We start from the raw sequence: 17,006 nt of genomic DNA, 5'->3' as shown, positions 1-17,006 counted from the left end.
GACTGGACAGTCCAGGGGAGTAGCCTAGACAGCAATCCTCATCATTAGGTAGGGTGATGAAAACTAAGTGGTAAATGACAATTCTTTCATAAATTGCCTTTCTTCCACAGCTAAGCTTCTTGAAAAAATGCTCCAACTGGGTCTATTTTCTCATTTTCCCACCCCTCAAGCCCCCTTTCCTGGTGCAAACCTCAGAAATAGTTCTCAAATTATAACCATTTCTTCCCCTTGGATTCCCCTCTCTTATTTTCTTTCAACCTCTTCTCCTTATCTCATTTGTGAGTCTTCCTTCCCTGGTTTCTGAAAAATTGATATTCCTTGAAGTTCCCATGCCAGGCTATCTGCTCACACTGTATGCTTTCCCTGGTCAATTAAACCTAATCTAACGGCTTCAAGTTCCAGCTATTTTCATTCAAATGATTCCAAAAATATTTCCAGTTACCTTATTGTTCTGCTGGACATCGCTATTTGGGTGTTACACAGACTCAAACTCAATTTGCCCCAAAACTCATCATCTTGCTCCCTATCTCTGTTCTTCCCCATCTCCTTTTTCAGTACACAGCACCACTACCGTTCAGTTTGTCAAGCTGGAATCCTGGGCCTCAAACATCTCTTCCATGTTCCCCTCCCCTGAATAGCCAACCACCAAATCCTATTGACTCTACCTTTAAGCACCAGAATCTGTCTACTTGTACCCTGGCCCCCCATACTGCCAGTTTCCCAGTATAGTACAACAGTCTTCTGCCAATAGATCATTTTAACAATCTCTAGTCACAAGTCCCCTATAATCTACTCTACCCTGTAGCCAGAGTGACCTCTCCAGAAGGTTTATCTATTCAAAAGTGCAATGACTCCAATGGCTCTTCAATGCCCTCAGGATAAAGCCCCAAATCCCCTCAACAAGGCTTGTCAGAATAGCATGATCAGAGAATCCTGCTCACCACTCCTGCCATCCCTATCTTTCTATTAGTTCTACTCAGACTCAGTACATTTCATTTCTTCCAATAAGCCCTGAATTTATTCAGTCTTTTTATCTGCTTTTCAGTCCAGATAAAATGCAACCAATTCCCATGTCACCTTCTCATTAAGTCCCTCATGCCCCCCAAATCTGGTCAGGTACCCCTACTATGTATGTACTTCCACAGCACTTTGTGTTTCTCCTAATATATCTATTAACATAATTTATAGCAAGTACCTTTTTACTTGTTTCTATATCCCATTAGATAATAGATTGGTTATGACTATAATGTGCTGTCTAGGACCCTGCCATAAGGGATGTTACATAATACATGGTATGCATACTGCCACACCTTTCTTATGTCTAAAAATTCTAAACTCCAAAGCCTGTATGGTGTTAAGGATTTCATATGAAAAAATTCAGATTCTTATTTGCTCTTAGCAGGGAAATTTTAATTAGATAACATTATGAACTAATGATGTATGCTTTGACAACAGGCAATACAGTTGAACAGGTTTTTTGTGAATGCCTAGATTTGGCACCTCTAAATTTGAAATCTAGATTCCACTTATGCTTATTAGTGTAATAAATATTCTCTTCCCTTTCACCTGCAAATACCCAAGCATCTGTCATATGGAAAAGTAAGGGCAAAGACGATAAAACTACAGAGACAAAAGGAAAGCAGAATGTTATGTTAAAAGGGCCACAGTTCAATTGGTGATTTAAACCCAGAATGACAGGATGTTTAGGTATAACTTAATTTTGGAGATTTTTTTTTAAACTTTTTTTTTGGAGTAGTTTTTTTTTAAACTTTAAAGTAAGTTCATCAAAAGTACCTGCTAAGTCTCCAAATCAGTTCCCAATCTGGCCAAATACACATTATTATCAGTAAGACTCTAACTGCAAAGTCTCAATAAATCAGTCATTTGGGATCAGGGCACTTATACTGGATTGACTGATACATATTTTTATAATTTCAATCATAGGAAATTTACCTGTCCTAGTCTAATCCCCTGGCCAATGAACACCGGTGACAATGGAAGGATTTTTGTTGGTATTCCTAACTATGCACCTACTCATTCAACAAATGGTTAGTGAGTGGTACTGTGCAAAGCACCAATCTTTGCAACCTAGTTGGGGATGCAACACATAAAATTTGAACACTATCAAAACAACAGAATAACTATATAAAACAGTACAGCATCACATACTTCTAACGGTAAGTATTACTGGGTCACTGAAAAGAAGAATCAGGTGATATTAGAAAGGTTACTTCGAGGACAGTGTTGTTACACAGAGGTAGTAACATAAATAATGGTGTAATTTAAGCAAATATCTCTAATTTTTAACTTAGTTTACTTCAATAAAATCTTTGCACAGACTGAGGTCTTCACCCAGACTTGGTGAGTACCAGAACCATCGGGGCTTTTTGAAAATGTGGAGTCCTTGTGCTTGCTTTGAGAATTCTGATTCATTTGGTATGAGATGGGGCCTAGGTATCAGTATTTCCATAAACCAGAAAGATCTGGCACCACCACTTTAGGAGATAAAAATATGATTAAGACACAGATTCTGACCTGTGTCTACTGCAGAGAGAAGAAACATGCATAAATGAAGTATAAGTACAATAAAGAGAGTTTCAGATAAAATTCACAGGTTTTATGGAGTATTGTTTTTCTATTTTATATCAGGTTATATTTCATTACTTCACATTTAAATGACTTCACTTAATACATTAAAACAAACATGAAAATGTAAATGCTTACCTAAATTGGCATACATTACAAACAGGTTGAAATACTGCTGTAAATGACGCCCATGCTCTGAAACTTCCCTTCTCAAGAGATTTAGTACTGCTCTTAATAAGTGATCACTCAGGCTTAAGTTGTCATAAGCCTATAAAAGATAAAACATTGTCTTTTTTTTCAGCAACAGGGTAAGGTACCATGTAATTCTGTTTGCATAAATATGGACACATACACATACATATGTTGAACATAGGCAGAAATTTCTGGAAGGATTGATCATATAAGAAATCATTAAAGAAGACAGAGAAAGACAAGTACCAAATGATTTCACTCATTTGTGTAGTATAACAACAAAGCAAAACTGAAGGAACAAAATAGCAGCAGACTCAGACTCCAAGAAGGGATTAGTGGTTACCAAAGGGGAGGGGTGAGGGAGGGAGAAGGGGATTGAGGGGTATTAAGATTAGAGCACATGGTGTGCGTGGAGTCACAGGGAAGACAGTTTAGCACAGAGAAGACAAGTAGTGACTCTATAGCATCTTACTATGCTGATGGACACTGACTGCAATGGGGTGTGTGTGTGGGGACTTGATATATGGGTGAATGTAATAACCACAATGTTGCTCATGTGAAACCTTCATAAGACTGTGTATCAATGATACCTTAATAAAAATTAACTAGGGAAGGAGGCCATTAGACTGAGGTGGCTGTAATGCCTTGACAGCCTATATAAGCAAACCAAAGTCTAAGTCTGTAATTGCCTCAAGGTTAGGAAACTGAAACCTAAAGACAACCAATCACAACCAACTAGGCTTTAAAACACAGCCTTCAATCCTTTCCTTGCTTTGCTCCTGCCTTTTCTCTATAAAAGTCTCTCCCTGGGCTCCTGATGGTGGTGTGTTTCTGACCACTTCTGGTTTGGTGCTGCCTGATTCAAATGGATTTTTGCTCACATAAACTCTTAAAATGTTATAAAAAAGAAAGAAAGAAATGATCAAAAAGCACCACTTCTTAGAAAAGGAAATGAAGATTTGAGGTAGATTTTATTATAGACCTTTCATACTATGAACACAATTTATAAAAAATGGGAGCTCATTTTTAAGAAGCTTTAAAGTAATTTATATAACAGTAAGTATATAATTAAGCCACAGCATGCAGAGGAAATTGTTGTTTTTAAAGAGCCAATAATCACTATTCATTGCTGACATACTTTTAATGGAACTCACAGACATCAGATCGTATGGTGTGTGCGCACACACGTTTGTTAGGTAAACACAGCAGATGCATATATATTTGTGACATCAAGTTCTAGGAAACATTTATAAGCATTTAATCATTATAAAGAAAAGTGAACACTTACCTGACTAGAAGGTCCAGGAGATGCAAAAGGTGAAGGACATGGCCCATCTTGCAAGGAAAAATGTGCAATAAAAACTATAAGTTTTGCAAATGCACCCCTCACTTCTGCACTAGGACACTCCAGAAGGTATTCAGAGAAGCGATTTGAAACATTAAAAAGGACATTATGAGCAAACCAAAAACGTACATTCTTGCTGTGACGAAGGAGAATACATAGTGCATCATACCTAAGGCAAAACCAAAGAAGTCTATAAATAGCAATTCATAATGTGTTTTCTATAGTACAGGGACAGGTTTCTACGAAGCAAATAGAAATCAAAAACCTTCTTTTACTACTGGAAGAGAACCAGCAATGGTTGCTTCCAGTCATTAATACTAAAATGACAGATTTTGTATACTATGACTTGGTCTATCTTCAGAGTGACAAAACAAATGAAAGCTTGTACAGTCTTCTACAAATCCATTACCAAACTTTTCCTAGGTTCCATGACAAAACATACCTACCCCCCGCCCCCACCAACCTCTCCATAACATCTTACTACTGGGTGAGTAAATAAAAATCATTAAATCAAGTATAATAATGGCCTCTATACTTTCACAATTAGAAATTTAGGAAACTCATTTTAATCTATGGCAGAATTTTAATGTAGGAAAGCTAAAATGTCATTAATTTTCTGATTAAATAGTTCAGACTTTCAGTATCAGCCTATATTTTGTATAGGGATACCAAAGATGTGATACAAGAGGAAGCCAGTTCCTTAATAATAAAAGGCCATGTTTAATAATTAATTGATAATCTAAGTGATTATTTTAATGTGACTTCTCTCACTACTGCAACAAAGTTTTTTATTCTGAAATCCAATTTGAAGCAAGATTATTGTGGTTTAGGAAAACTAAAGCAGTTATGTTAAAGAATCAAACTAAACTCTAGTGTAATAGGAATGAAAATTCAAAACAACGTACCAATCACTGGCAGAGCCACGTACTATCTTCTTGGTGTGAAATCCTGTGGTGAAGAGGAACCTAGCAGCAAGCTGAATACTTATCATAGTGATTTCTTCTGCTTCAGGCAACAGGTGATCTTGCCCTGTAAGTAAAATGCAGATATAAAAATCAAACAAATTTCTATGTCTAAGTCCCATTTTCAAACAAGTATGCAATCCCCTTAAATTTCAGAAGTCCTAGCTTTGTTAAAACCTGTCAGGCAACTTATGAATAATTCTTAGTAGTTCACTAAAGCATGTTTCCAACTAACGCTTGAGTAAAAAACAAATCATTACAATAAACAAAAGCTCCTATTTCTCAATAGCAACATATATACTATTCAAAGGTAACAGTATGACTTTAAAACAACCAAAGGTAACAAGTATGTTGATGCCTGCTAACACATCCTGCAAGTAAAACAGAAGTTATGATTACTGTGAAGCTAAATTCTTGATACTTACCTGGAGGAGGATTTAAGTACACACCATTACATGTAAGCAATTTTTTCATAAACTGAAAATATTCCAAACTATACTGCATTCGGTTATGCATGAATTGCACATTCTGTTTCCGTACGCTCCTCTCAATGGCTGATGGCATAATAATCTGATGGGGTCTTGTGGTGATAGCAAGCTCTGATATGTATCGTATCAATTCATCACCTTGGTCTATTGTATCCAATCGTTCATAAAAAAGTATGTAAGCATTCCACCACCTCTTCTGGCGCCTGTACGACATGCGCTTCATCATGTGATCAAATACCTCTCCCATGTACTCTCCACCGAAGCACTGGTTTTTCATTTCTTCATCGTCATCCATTTTACACTCTGTTACATCTCCATCGTCAAATTTATACCAGCGATTTCTCTCACCATCCCCACCATTCCTCTGAATGATGTAAGAATAATAATGTCCTCCACTTGCTTGACCACTGTGTACAAGCACGCCCACAAGTCTGTATTTTGTGCTTCCTGCCATCTCACTTTCAGACTGCTCATTCTGTTGTATCAACTGACTCTCTGGGTTTACATTATCTCCTTCCAGCTTTGCAACACCTGCAACTGTGTAAGGTTCCATGTCCAGCTCTCGAGGAAATTCAAAGTAATCATTGAACTTGATTGCACATTCTCTTTCCCAGTCATAGTCGAATCGTTTTAGTTGGATAGCAAGAACAGGGGGTAATTTTTTAATTAGCAAGCGCTTTACGGTATCAACCTAAAATAAACAGAGCAAGTTACTAGATGTACTTTTATAATCCACTGCAAAAAACCAAACTTAAAATTGCATTACTAAATTCTCTTAAGACTAATCTAAAATTATAAGTGTAAAAAAATTACACTTCAAACGAAAATAATGAAGGTCGATATTTTTTTTAAATGTTAACCAGCAATATGGAAGTAGCTGATGCCATTTGTTACAAATAGCAAAAATTAGTGATACAGACATTCACATGCCTGGTTTCTATACTGTCATCACTATCTAACTGTTACTGTTTGATATTTACTGTTATCCTATCTAAATGAAGGGGTGGTTTTCTGTGAGCAAACTGAAGAGCTAACAATAAATAGCAGCAATATTTATTGGGCAATTAGGTGCCAAGTAACATGCTAAGTGCTGCCCAAGTAGTAATATTTTTAATCCTCACGACCCTCCCAGGCAGGTACTACTAAACCCTTATGATGAGGATTAGTTGTAGCAGAGAGATTAAATTAAAAAACTTGCCTCAAGTCTCAAAGGGGTGGGTGGCAGACAGTATGGATGTATAGCTCACGATCTCGACACTTTAACACCTCACTAAGTAGTGTATAGTGTGTAAGGTCAAAACAACACAGGTGATAGGGTTTAAGAGACTGGAAATAAACACATTATATACTGTATGTATGTGTGAATTTTTTCTCTCAAATTGCTGTTAAGTACCCGCAGATAAAATGTAATCAAGGTGGGTCTAAAAATCTGATCCAGGTGAAAACCACAGGTGGGTACAGGAAAATTTATACAGCTAAATAAAGTAATTACTGGCTTCACAGCAACCTACTTGGTCTTGACAAGTCTGGAGGTGAGAGGAAAATGTTTTCCTCTATCAGCTCTGTATCTTTGAGGAGTTCAATAGCAGTTTGGTGGGTAAGTATGCAAAGTGTGTAACTCAAAGAGAATGTGGTATTAAGCTTTTATGACTTCTAAAATGATTCTACTCTTAACTTATACCTGCCTTCCCTAGCCCTTCTGGCACTACTTTCTCTCAATCTTCCTTTCCTGACAAAGCTTTAAATCAGTTATCACCACCAAAACCAAGCAGGGAGGGTGAATTTTGAGGACAAAAATAATAAACTTTTTCCAAATCCATTAAATATTATTTTAAACAAAGCTGGACAATTCATACCTTTTTATTGCATTTTTCACAATGATAGGCATTTGCACCTTCTAATAAATCTCCTTTGACATACTGTTCCAAAGAATCAAGAAGATTTTGGTGATTTCTGATGTCTACATTCAGAGTTGTAAAAGATTCTTCACACTCGTATCTAAAAATATTATTTAGGAAATGATCAACAAGGATTTATTCCTTATTTTTCTAAACGCTGCATTTAGTTATGAACTTAATGAAAAGTATATTTGCAGTATTTATACTATCAAAAATCTGAAGTCAGGGAGATACCGTTTTTTAATTACTGGTCACTTATCTTGTGCTGGGCACATTAGGTTGTTTACTCACCACACCACACCACACCCCTACCCCCACCCCCACACGGTTCTGCTAGAGAATTACTACCGGCTCCATTTCAGAGATGAGGAAACTAGGGTTCAGAAAAGTTCATTTGGTTGCGATTACTAGGTGAAATGGTGTTTTGAAGCCCCATCTGTCTGGCTTTACAGCTTAAGCTCTTTATAGTCCACCATGCTGCTTCCACTGCCATTTGTTTTTCTAGAGTAATTCATGCCAAGGCCAAAGCATGAATTCATCAAGTTCTGAAAAGGGTATTTTAAACTGTGAATAGGCTGAATTTTTAAATATTCAAATATTCCTCCTTTTCTGTATTGGAAATCTTACTAAAGCACAAGTCCAAACAAATAAATAGGGGATAAGCAATCTGAGCAGAAGCCAGAATTCCACCTTGCAGCAATTCTCTACCAAAAGAAATTTTCTGATTTCTGATGAGACATAGTCATAATACGGAACATGGGATGTGGGGAATACAATCTCTACCATCAAATTCATTCATTCAACAAATATATTGAAACTGCCTCTGTGGGATACCCAATGTTTAAGGTAGTCCCTCATTAAAGATACCTCAAGACAAATGCTGGGCATGAAAGCCACAGGGCATAAATCTGCAAAGAAGTAAAAAGCTAACCTTTTCAAAAAATATTGCTTCTCTCTCACTTACCAACTTTACATTTCCCTGTATGGCCCCGGAAGATGACTGGTTAGCCAGAGACGGGTAAGATTCCTCAAGGGAGGAACAACCTAAGACAGGCACAGCCGCAGGGGGGCCATCAGGTGAGAAATTGGGGATCAACAGAGGCGAGGCTTAGAACCTCACCCCCGTTTTTTTTTTTTTGAGAGGGCATCTCTCATATTTATTGATCAAATGGTTGTTAACAACAATAAAATTCTGTATAGGGGAGTCAATGCTCAATGCACAATCATTAATCCACCCCCAGCCTAATTCTCATCAGTCTCCAATCTTCCGAAGCATAACAAACAAGTTCTTACATGTTTTGAGAGAAATCTTCTACATCCGTAGATGTTTTGTTGCCCTTGTTTAACTTGGATTAATACTTAGTCTATAGGCACACACCTAATCATCTACATTTGCCCTCTTACAGCACTAAACTATGTTTTCTACCTTTATCTTGCATCTACCTACCACTTCAGCATTTTATTAAAAATAATAAGGGAGAAATGTGGGATTCACATATAAATCAAGTATAAAAATCAAACAAATGTTCATATTTGACCTGATTGTTTATAGTTCATAATGCGTGATCAAAACCGAAAGTTTCTGTGATGACTGCCCTTGCACGGTTCACCATGTAAGAACTTATTCACTATGTAAGAATTTGTTTACCATGTAAGAACTTGTTCGTTATGCTTCAGAAGATTGGAGACTGTTGAGAATTAGGCTTGGGGTTGATTAATGATTGTGCATTGAGTCCCCTATACAGAATTTTATTGTTGTCAACAACCATTTGATAAATAAATATGAGAGATGTCCTCTCAAAAAAAAAAAAAAAAAAAAGATAGTCCCTCATATTTAGGGCTTTTCAATTTAGTTAGAATAAAAGACAGGTACACAAATAAAGCTATTTGCAAGTGACACAATACAATCTTACTGTGATATTTTGATGAAAAGGCATTTCAAGCCAACATTAATTGATAATATACAAGTTCCAAAGTAAAACTTTCAAGTAATAGGCGTAAACATTTATCAGTAATGAACTTTAATAGTTAACTATTTTTAATGAAGAGACTTCATCAGTTTCCCTTTAAATAAAAAGTTTGTTTAGTCAACTCTTCCTGTAAATGCTTTGTGTGGGAGATATGTTTTAATGATAACGACAATAGTCAATGCTATTTTAAAAGTCAGTATTTATATAGGAAATAGTGTTCCATGTTTGTCATCATCCAAACAATGCATTTACAATATTATAGTTATTTTAATTCTAAGATTAAGGGCAAACTTCTAAGTAATTCTTGTAGCTATATGCAAAACATCATTTTATTTCCCCAGAAATGATCATGCAAAGAATATTAGAGTATTAAAGAATAAGAGATTAGGCAGAATAAAAGGAACTGAAAATTATTTGACCAAAAAAACACCCACAAAAAACCCAAAAAACCTAGTGTGTTAATTCTTCCAGTGTCAAGTATTTAGTAATTGGTAGCATACTCCACTTGCATATATAACTACCAGTAAAAATTTTATTTGTTAGTAAACAAAAACAGTACAACACATATTTTAAATATGTAATTAGCACTTACCTATGCGGGCAGCCTTGGCAAATCTTCTGATCAGCAAAGGAACCTCCCAAGACTTTACTTAGCATAGCTGGATGTCCTAACGCTTTCAAAGCTTCATCTAAACTATCCACCAATGAATTAAAAAATTCTAAAGCATCATGTTGTTCACGCAGATTAACAGGCTCACCCCAAAGCCTAAGAAATGAATGAAATAAAATATTAAACATGTAAAGGTGCAACACACACAGAATATATACAATATTTCTTTCAGGAAAAAAAAATACGAGCACAAATGACAGTATATAAACTGAGATTTTAGTCAACTACATGAAGTAGAAAAAAAAATCTCTACATAAAATGCGCAGTGGAGGAAGAATGTGAGGCTCATAGTAAAAGTGGTACTCCAATGGGGAAGAATTGTCCTGAAACTACTAGTGTGGTTGACAGATAGTATGGCTCCAAGAATGGTTGCTTTAAGTAATATGGAATACGTGTATACGTGTGCATTTTGAATCCAAGTGAAGAAGCTATTAAAATGGGTGGTGGGTCTCACTCTTAGAGAGATGTTGTAATTACTATTTTATTCTCTCATTTTGCTTAAATTTGGGCTTACTGATACAATGCAAAGATTTTATCTATTTACTCTTAATTAAACTGGGTTTTCCAAGTGAAAAGACAAAGCAATTTTATATAGTTGATCTCTTGAGTAAATCTAAAGACTTTAGCTAGGCAAATTAATCCTGAGAAACTATCCATTTTGTGTATCACAAAATAACAACCAATACTGCTAAAACCTAGGCAACTGCCAGAAACTATCAATGACATTTAATTACAGAGTAATATACACAGAAGATACAAGATACAAGTGAATTCACTCTAAGTGAGAGAGATGACAAATGTATTTTATAAGTTAGAGGAACTAACTGTCTTTGGATAAATTCTTTTGTTAACACCTTTTCTATGTAGCAAATCTCCAGATACTGAGTTTAAAATCAAACCTATCACTTGTAAAAGTTAATTTGTTCATTATTGGAAATGATACATATCCATTCTATGTTCAAATTGTAGTCAATTTCTCCATGCTTTCAAACATGTGGTCAACTATTAATTACACAAAAAGAAAATGGTATCTTTACAATGGAGAAATCTGTCAAACACAGAGATCAAAGTTAATTATCACCAATAATCAGAAAAATCAATGCAGTGAGAAATAATTCTGCAAGATGACTGGCCTAGATGCTTCAAAAATTTCAATGCCTTCAAAGTCCTGACAAATTAGTGAGATTTTTTCAAAGACTACTAAAGAGGTAATTTGATTCCTTTCAGGATACCAGTCTGGAATTGGGGGTGGGGAGTGGGGGGAAGTTATCTAGAACATTTAGGGGAAAGTGGAATACTTATTGAGTGTTAGGCATTAGTAAACCATATTAAATTTCATGGGTGTGACAATTGTGTTATACGTAAATAGGAATATGCCCTTGGTTCTCAGAGGATTATGTTGAAGCACATGGTGAGGGAAGGGAGGGGAAGTGTCACATTTGCAACTTACCAACTTTTAGTAAAAAAAAAACAACAACAAACAAACCCAAACCCAATGATACATATAAGCAAACATGAAAAATGTCCACAGCTGGTAAATGTGGGTAAACAGTGTAACATAAAAGTGATTTTTCTACTACTTCATCACCTTTTGTGTTGGTTTGAAATTTTTCAAAATTAGAAATTAAAAAATTATTGAGTGGGGTGGGATGAGGAATGTGGTTAACCAACTACATGTTATCAAGAGTACGTATTACATGTATTAGTGTGTGGATAATCCAAAAGTGCTACACTAGACAGACTGCCAGCCAGCTCCACTAGCATAAGGAGTAACTGTCAAGTAAAAAATGCAAATGCATTCCAAGAACAGAGAGAATTATTTATAACTGACTGACAAATTTTTAAGACAAAGGCTCAAAAAAGTGGTAGTAAAAAGTGCTAAAAGCCTATGGCAGAGATGGGACAAGCTAGGTAAAGAAAGATAAGTGAATTGTCAGAGAAGGTGAGGGTGTGCAGGTGAGGGGATTGAAAGAACAGAGCAGAGCTGGGAAAGAGTGCTATCTGCACACCAGTCAGTAGTCCTGATAAAGTAGGGGGCCTAGTAAGGGATCGGTGAGTCACAAGAAATTATTGTACTATTAAAGCAGTGGTTTCAAAAGAAATCTAAGTAGCATCCTTGTAGAGGAAAGGGGAGCTGCTCTGATTGAAGCAGGGACAGGGTGGCACAGGCAACCTTTTACTTACCCTGCCCTTAGCTATCTAGGAGGTACCTTGAAAGAATTCTAAGGAGTATTACTTAAAAAACCCACTGCTTGAAGGACTGTACCTTTTATCATGTACAGTAAAGTTATGTGGTTGCACTATGGTAGTTTAGCACTGTGCATGACACACACCAGTAATGATTAAAAAAAAAGTCAAAGCAACAAGATCAAGATGTAATTGAGGGTTTTTAGTTAAAAAAAAGTGGGGACAGAGGGCAGTTTATCCCACCTCTCCCATAAAATTGTGCAGTATGATAGCCATGTAGTTGGTGAGGGGACATTCAACAAAATTAGAATACTGTCATTTTGTAACACTGATGAAATACTGTATTTAGGCACTGATGGCCAATGGCTGTTCTCCTAAGAGACAGAGACAGACATTATGTACCTCTTCTCACTAAGATTAAACATTACCACCTATGAAGCAGCCTTGCCTATCCATTCCAAAAAATGACAAATAACACCTCAATCTGATCAAGCATTTAAGACCTTACACCTATTTACAGGAAACACAGGGAACTGAGGAAAACAAAAAATACTAAGGTTATCACGGGAATCCATCAATAAAACCCAGATGTTTGGAAAATTTACTGGATAAACTACCTGTTTTGGTTTCAACAAACAACTGCAAGGATGAAAACATTAGAAGAGATTCAAGAGTCATATCAACATTTGCGGTATATAGACTTCATGTGGATACTGATTTCAAAAAGTACTTAGTGAAAAACAATTGTGAGGTAATTGGGTAGATTCAAACATTGACAGGATTATTAAGGAATTTTTAAAAGACATAATGGTATCATGGTTGTATTAAAAAGATATTAGACATACATACTGAAATATTTATGGTTGAAAATATGTGAGATTTGCTTCAACAATCTACAAAATAGTAGATGGGAAAGTAGATTAAACAACACTGGCCATGAGTTGCCAACTGTTGAAGTTGGGTGATGAATACATAAAGGTTCATACTATTCTCCCTACTTCTGTACATATTCCAAGTTCTCAAAAAATTAACATCTTCAGAGACTGAAGAATGCTGCCTCTTCTTACTCTGACACTTTCTACCTCCCTCCTTTGGGGACAATGAGATAAAAACCTAACCAAGGAGTAGTTTGAATATTACTATTGCTTAAATATTAAACACAAAGATGCCTTCCAACATATATTTTAGAGTTTAATGTTAGTGTATTGAGATGTTCATAAAGATTTAAGCAGAATTTCTATTATGATCAATCCACAGTTTACCTGAACTGTTTCCAAAATCCTCTAGGCACATAGTACTGTAGTCGAGAAGCAGCTAAATGACCGAATATGACCTGAAGGTGTCTTAGAACACCGATATTGTACTCTTTCCTATCTTCTGTTTTACTTAATGCTGGTTTGTCTTCAAACTGTTGGGGATATCCAAATACATCATCTCTGGGATCAACATTGCTCTAGAAACCAAAAAAAACATCATTAACAGGCTAATCTAATGTTAAAGTATAGTAAAATATGTTGAGACAAAAGCCAAATACTTAGTGAACAAATGGTCCATTAATTATTTGTACTTTTTATTTCCAAAGCACTTAAACTTTCAGTTTATAAATTTTAATTTATATATTAGTGTTTATCCCCTCCACTTCACCTAAGATTCATCACATAAAGTAATAACCCCGACTATATATTAGAACTGTAGATAATACAGATGAGTAGTGATTAACTTAGACTGAACTGGACACAAATGCAGGCTTTGCCACGTACAAGATAAGTATGAGTAAGCAATTACTTAAGTTTTCTAAGCTTCAGTTTTCTCATGTGTAAATGGGGATAATATATCCTCATGTAGTTGTTATGAGGATTATATGAGATAATGTATGTGAAGTGCTCAGAACTGTTACCACTCAATAAAATGTGTATATTAAGAGTAGTACTCTTCAATAAATGGTACTGGAAAAACTAGATACCCATTAGCAAAAGAAAGAAGTTGGACTCTTCCCTAGTATTATACATAAAGATTAACTCAATATGGATTAAAGACTTGAATTTAAGATCTAAAACTATGGAAGTCCTAAAACAGGGTAAAAGCTCTTCCACACTGGAGTAGTCAATGATTTACTGGATATGATACCAAAGAACAAAAAATGGTAATAAAAGAAACATACTTGATCCACGAAAGTTAGTATCTTTTGTGCAAAGATACTGGAACCCTTGTGCACTGTTGGTGGGAATGTAAAATAGTGTAGCTACCGTGGAAAAGATCCTCCAAAAAATTAAAAATTGAATTACCACGTGATCCAGCAATTCCACTTCTGTGTATATACCCAAAAGAACTGAAAGAAAGGTCTTCAAGAGGTATCTGTACACCCATGTTCACAGCAGCATTATTCACAATCGCCAAAAGATGGAAGCAACCCAAGTGTCCATTGATGGCTAAATGTATAAACAAAATGTGGTCTAGCTGCATAGTGGAGTATTATTCAGCCTTGAAAAGGAAGGAAATTCTGACACATGCTACAACATGGATAGACCATGAGAACATTATTTATTCTAAGTGAAATAAACCAGTCACAGGAAGACAAATATGGTATGATTCCCTTTATATGAGGTACTCAGAACAGACAAGTTCACAGAGATGGAAATAGAATGGTAGTTGTAGGACTGTGCCTGAGACCTTTGATATAGAAATAGGTAATATCCAGGCTCCTGAAGGAAATATGAGATGTAAGACATAAGATACAAGAAACTTACAGACTAGGAATAAGCCAGAGGCAAAAACAAAAACAAAAACAAAAACCCACAGTGCAGGGGGGTGCTAAGATAACATAAAGCAGAGGTTACCATGTGAGCAAAGGTGGGCCACCTTATTTGAAACTGTACTGTATTTTGCCTGCCTCATTTACTTCTTGCAAGTGCAGTTAACTCTCCCTCCTTGTGCTTAATTCAACATCCCAGAGATGTGATGGGATGCAAAACTAGAATTTCAATTTCAATTTCTACTCAGAGAGCAGGGGTTCTTAACTAGGTATGGATATAATCACACACCCCTGAAGCTTTTTAAATTAAAAAGTTAACATGCTCAGACCCCAATCCTTGGATGATGTGGTTCAGTAGATCTGGGGAAGAGTTGAGGCAAATTTATGTTTCAGAAGCACTGTAAATGAAAAACTACTTCAGAGCAAATAGTTCTGGGGACTGAACAGACAGAGAATGAATCAAGGAAAGAAACTCCCTCCCCCCACCGGCTTCCCTCTTCAGTTCTCACCAGCATTATGAAGGGAAAAGGCAAAATAAAAACAAATGCAGGGTGGATACAACTTAAGTCTTGCCATGTTCTCTTCTTTGAAGAGCCATGCCATAGTAGGTCAACTCTAATCCGTCACTACAACCTAACTTTCCCATAGCTTTATTCTGCATTGGACATTCAGGAGGCAGCCTAAACTTTGACACACAAGACCACGTAGTATTTAAAGTAGAGAGAAGTTTGTTTCCTAAGCAAGATGAGAGCTATGATCTGGGGGTTAATGTGAAAATAACCTACAAGCAAGCACAGATAATGGAGATACATAATTAAAAACATCGAGTAGAGAAGTTAAAGTATAAACTATTATCAAAAACTATTTTATCAATATACAAACTCTAAAATATGCTATATACTTTACACAAATAAAATTGAATACATTAACTGTTCCTTTAAAAACAAAACCATCATAAAAATTAATTTCAGTTTAAAGTCTGGTACATAGGTATTATGTCAAAAGGTAGCAGTTCACAGTGGGAGATTTTAGCTTTACTTTCAAATATACATCGATGGGTCCAATGCAAGTACAACTCTAAAGAACAATAGTTATCTAGTATCAGAACTTTAGAGAAAACAAAAATGCTAAATAAGACTTACCTCATTGTCCTGCTTCTCATCCCCAGACATATCATCATCTACATCACTACCTGTGCCTTCAATTGCAAGAATACCATTCCTGATGGAGGGAATCATGTAGAGTTGCTGAATCACAGAATTCATGTAACAAGTAGCACCAGCATTTTTCAGCCCCACAAATCCTTTTGGTGGACGGGGTCCAACAGGTGGCAGATACTCCCACTCAGTAAGTGCTTCACAAGCTGAGAGAAGACAAAAGATTATATACCATTTTGTCCACTTTCAGCTCTATTAGGCTGATTAATTAATGTCACCAACAATTCCACCACTCGTCTAGCTACCTGAAACAATGCTTTAAGTACGCACTTCACCCTCCACAAACCCAAGGTATACAGCAACATGCACCTCTACACAGCTGCTTACCCCCCCAACCCATGAACCATGTTTCACCTGATGTTGCTTTGGGAGCAGTCTCATAAGATGGCACAGTGCTGATTTCTACATGCTAGCTTTACTGTGAAACATTATGAATGTTTTCTACTTTTGTGTGTTTTTAAAAATGCCTTCAAACTCATTCGGGCATGAAATGTTACATATGTATATATACCAACATTATACCTTGCTCAGTTTTAAATAATCCCAAGACCACCTGGGTTCACATCCAGGTTCTGATGCTTATTAACTCCTTTGCCTTCAGGTAAACCCCTGTTTCTTTCCCAATAAATGTAGTAATAAGAGTAACACTTGTTTTGCGTATAGCCACATGTTATTTTGAAGAGCAAATGAGATAGTGGATTTGAAAGTTCTGTGAGAACTTCCTCTACATAGTATAAAC

The 17,006-nt window shown here is 36.1% G+C and overlaps 1 protein-coding gene across 4 annotated transcripts in view; it reads right to left on the bottom strand.

The window, feature by feature from the left end:
- USP9X (ubiquitin specific peptidase 9 X-linked) overlaps positions 1–17,006 on the bottom strand; it is a 139,847-nt gene that overhangs the window by 7,538 nt on the left and 115,303 nt on the right. For all 4 annotated transcript variants that reach the window (XM_057495778.1, XM_057495779.1, XM_057495780.1 and 1 more), the window contains exons 31-38: positions 16,193–16,413; positions 13,561–13,751; positions 10,034–10,207; positions 7,430–7,571; positions 5,511–6,264; positions 5,029–5,152; positions 4,067–4,292; positions 2,725–2,854 (exon numbers count right to left, since the gene is read on the bottom strand). In XM_057495778.1, the coding sequence (XP_057351761.1) occupies positions 2,725–2,854; positions 4,067–4,292; positions 5,029–5,152; positions 5,511–6,264; positions 7,430–7,571; positions 10,034–10,207; positions 13,561–13,751; positions 16,193–16,413 (1,962 nt within the window). The remainder of the gene's footprint in view (positions 1–2,724; positions 2,855–4,066; positions 4,293–5,028; positions 5,153–5,510; positions 6,265–7,429; positions 7,572–10,033; positions 10,208–13,560; positions 13,752–16,192; positions 16,414–17,006) is intronic.

Source organism: Manis pentadactyla, chromosome X, assembly GCF_030020395.1.
Source record: "Manis pentadactyla isolate mManPen7 chromosome X, mManPen7.hap1, whole genome shotgun sequence".
NCBI classification, from domain to species: Eukaryota; Metazoa; Chordata; class Mammalia; order Pholidota; family Manidae; genus Manis; species Manis pentadactyla.
Note: the sequence above shows the minus strand (reverse complement) of the source record. Positions and strands in the feature narration are given on the sequence as shown.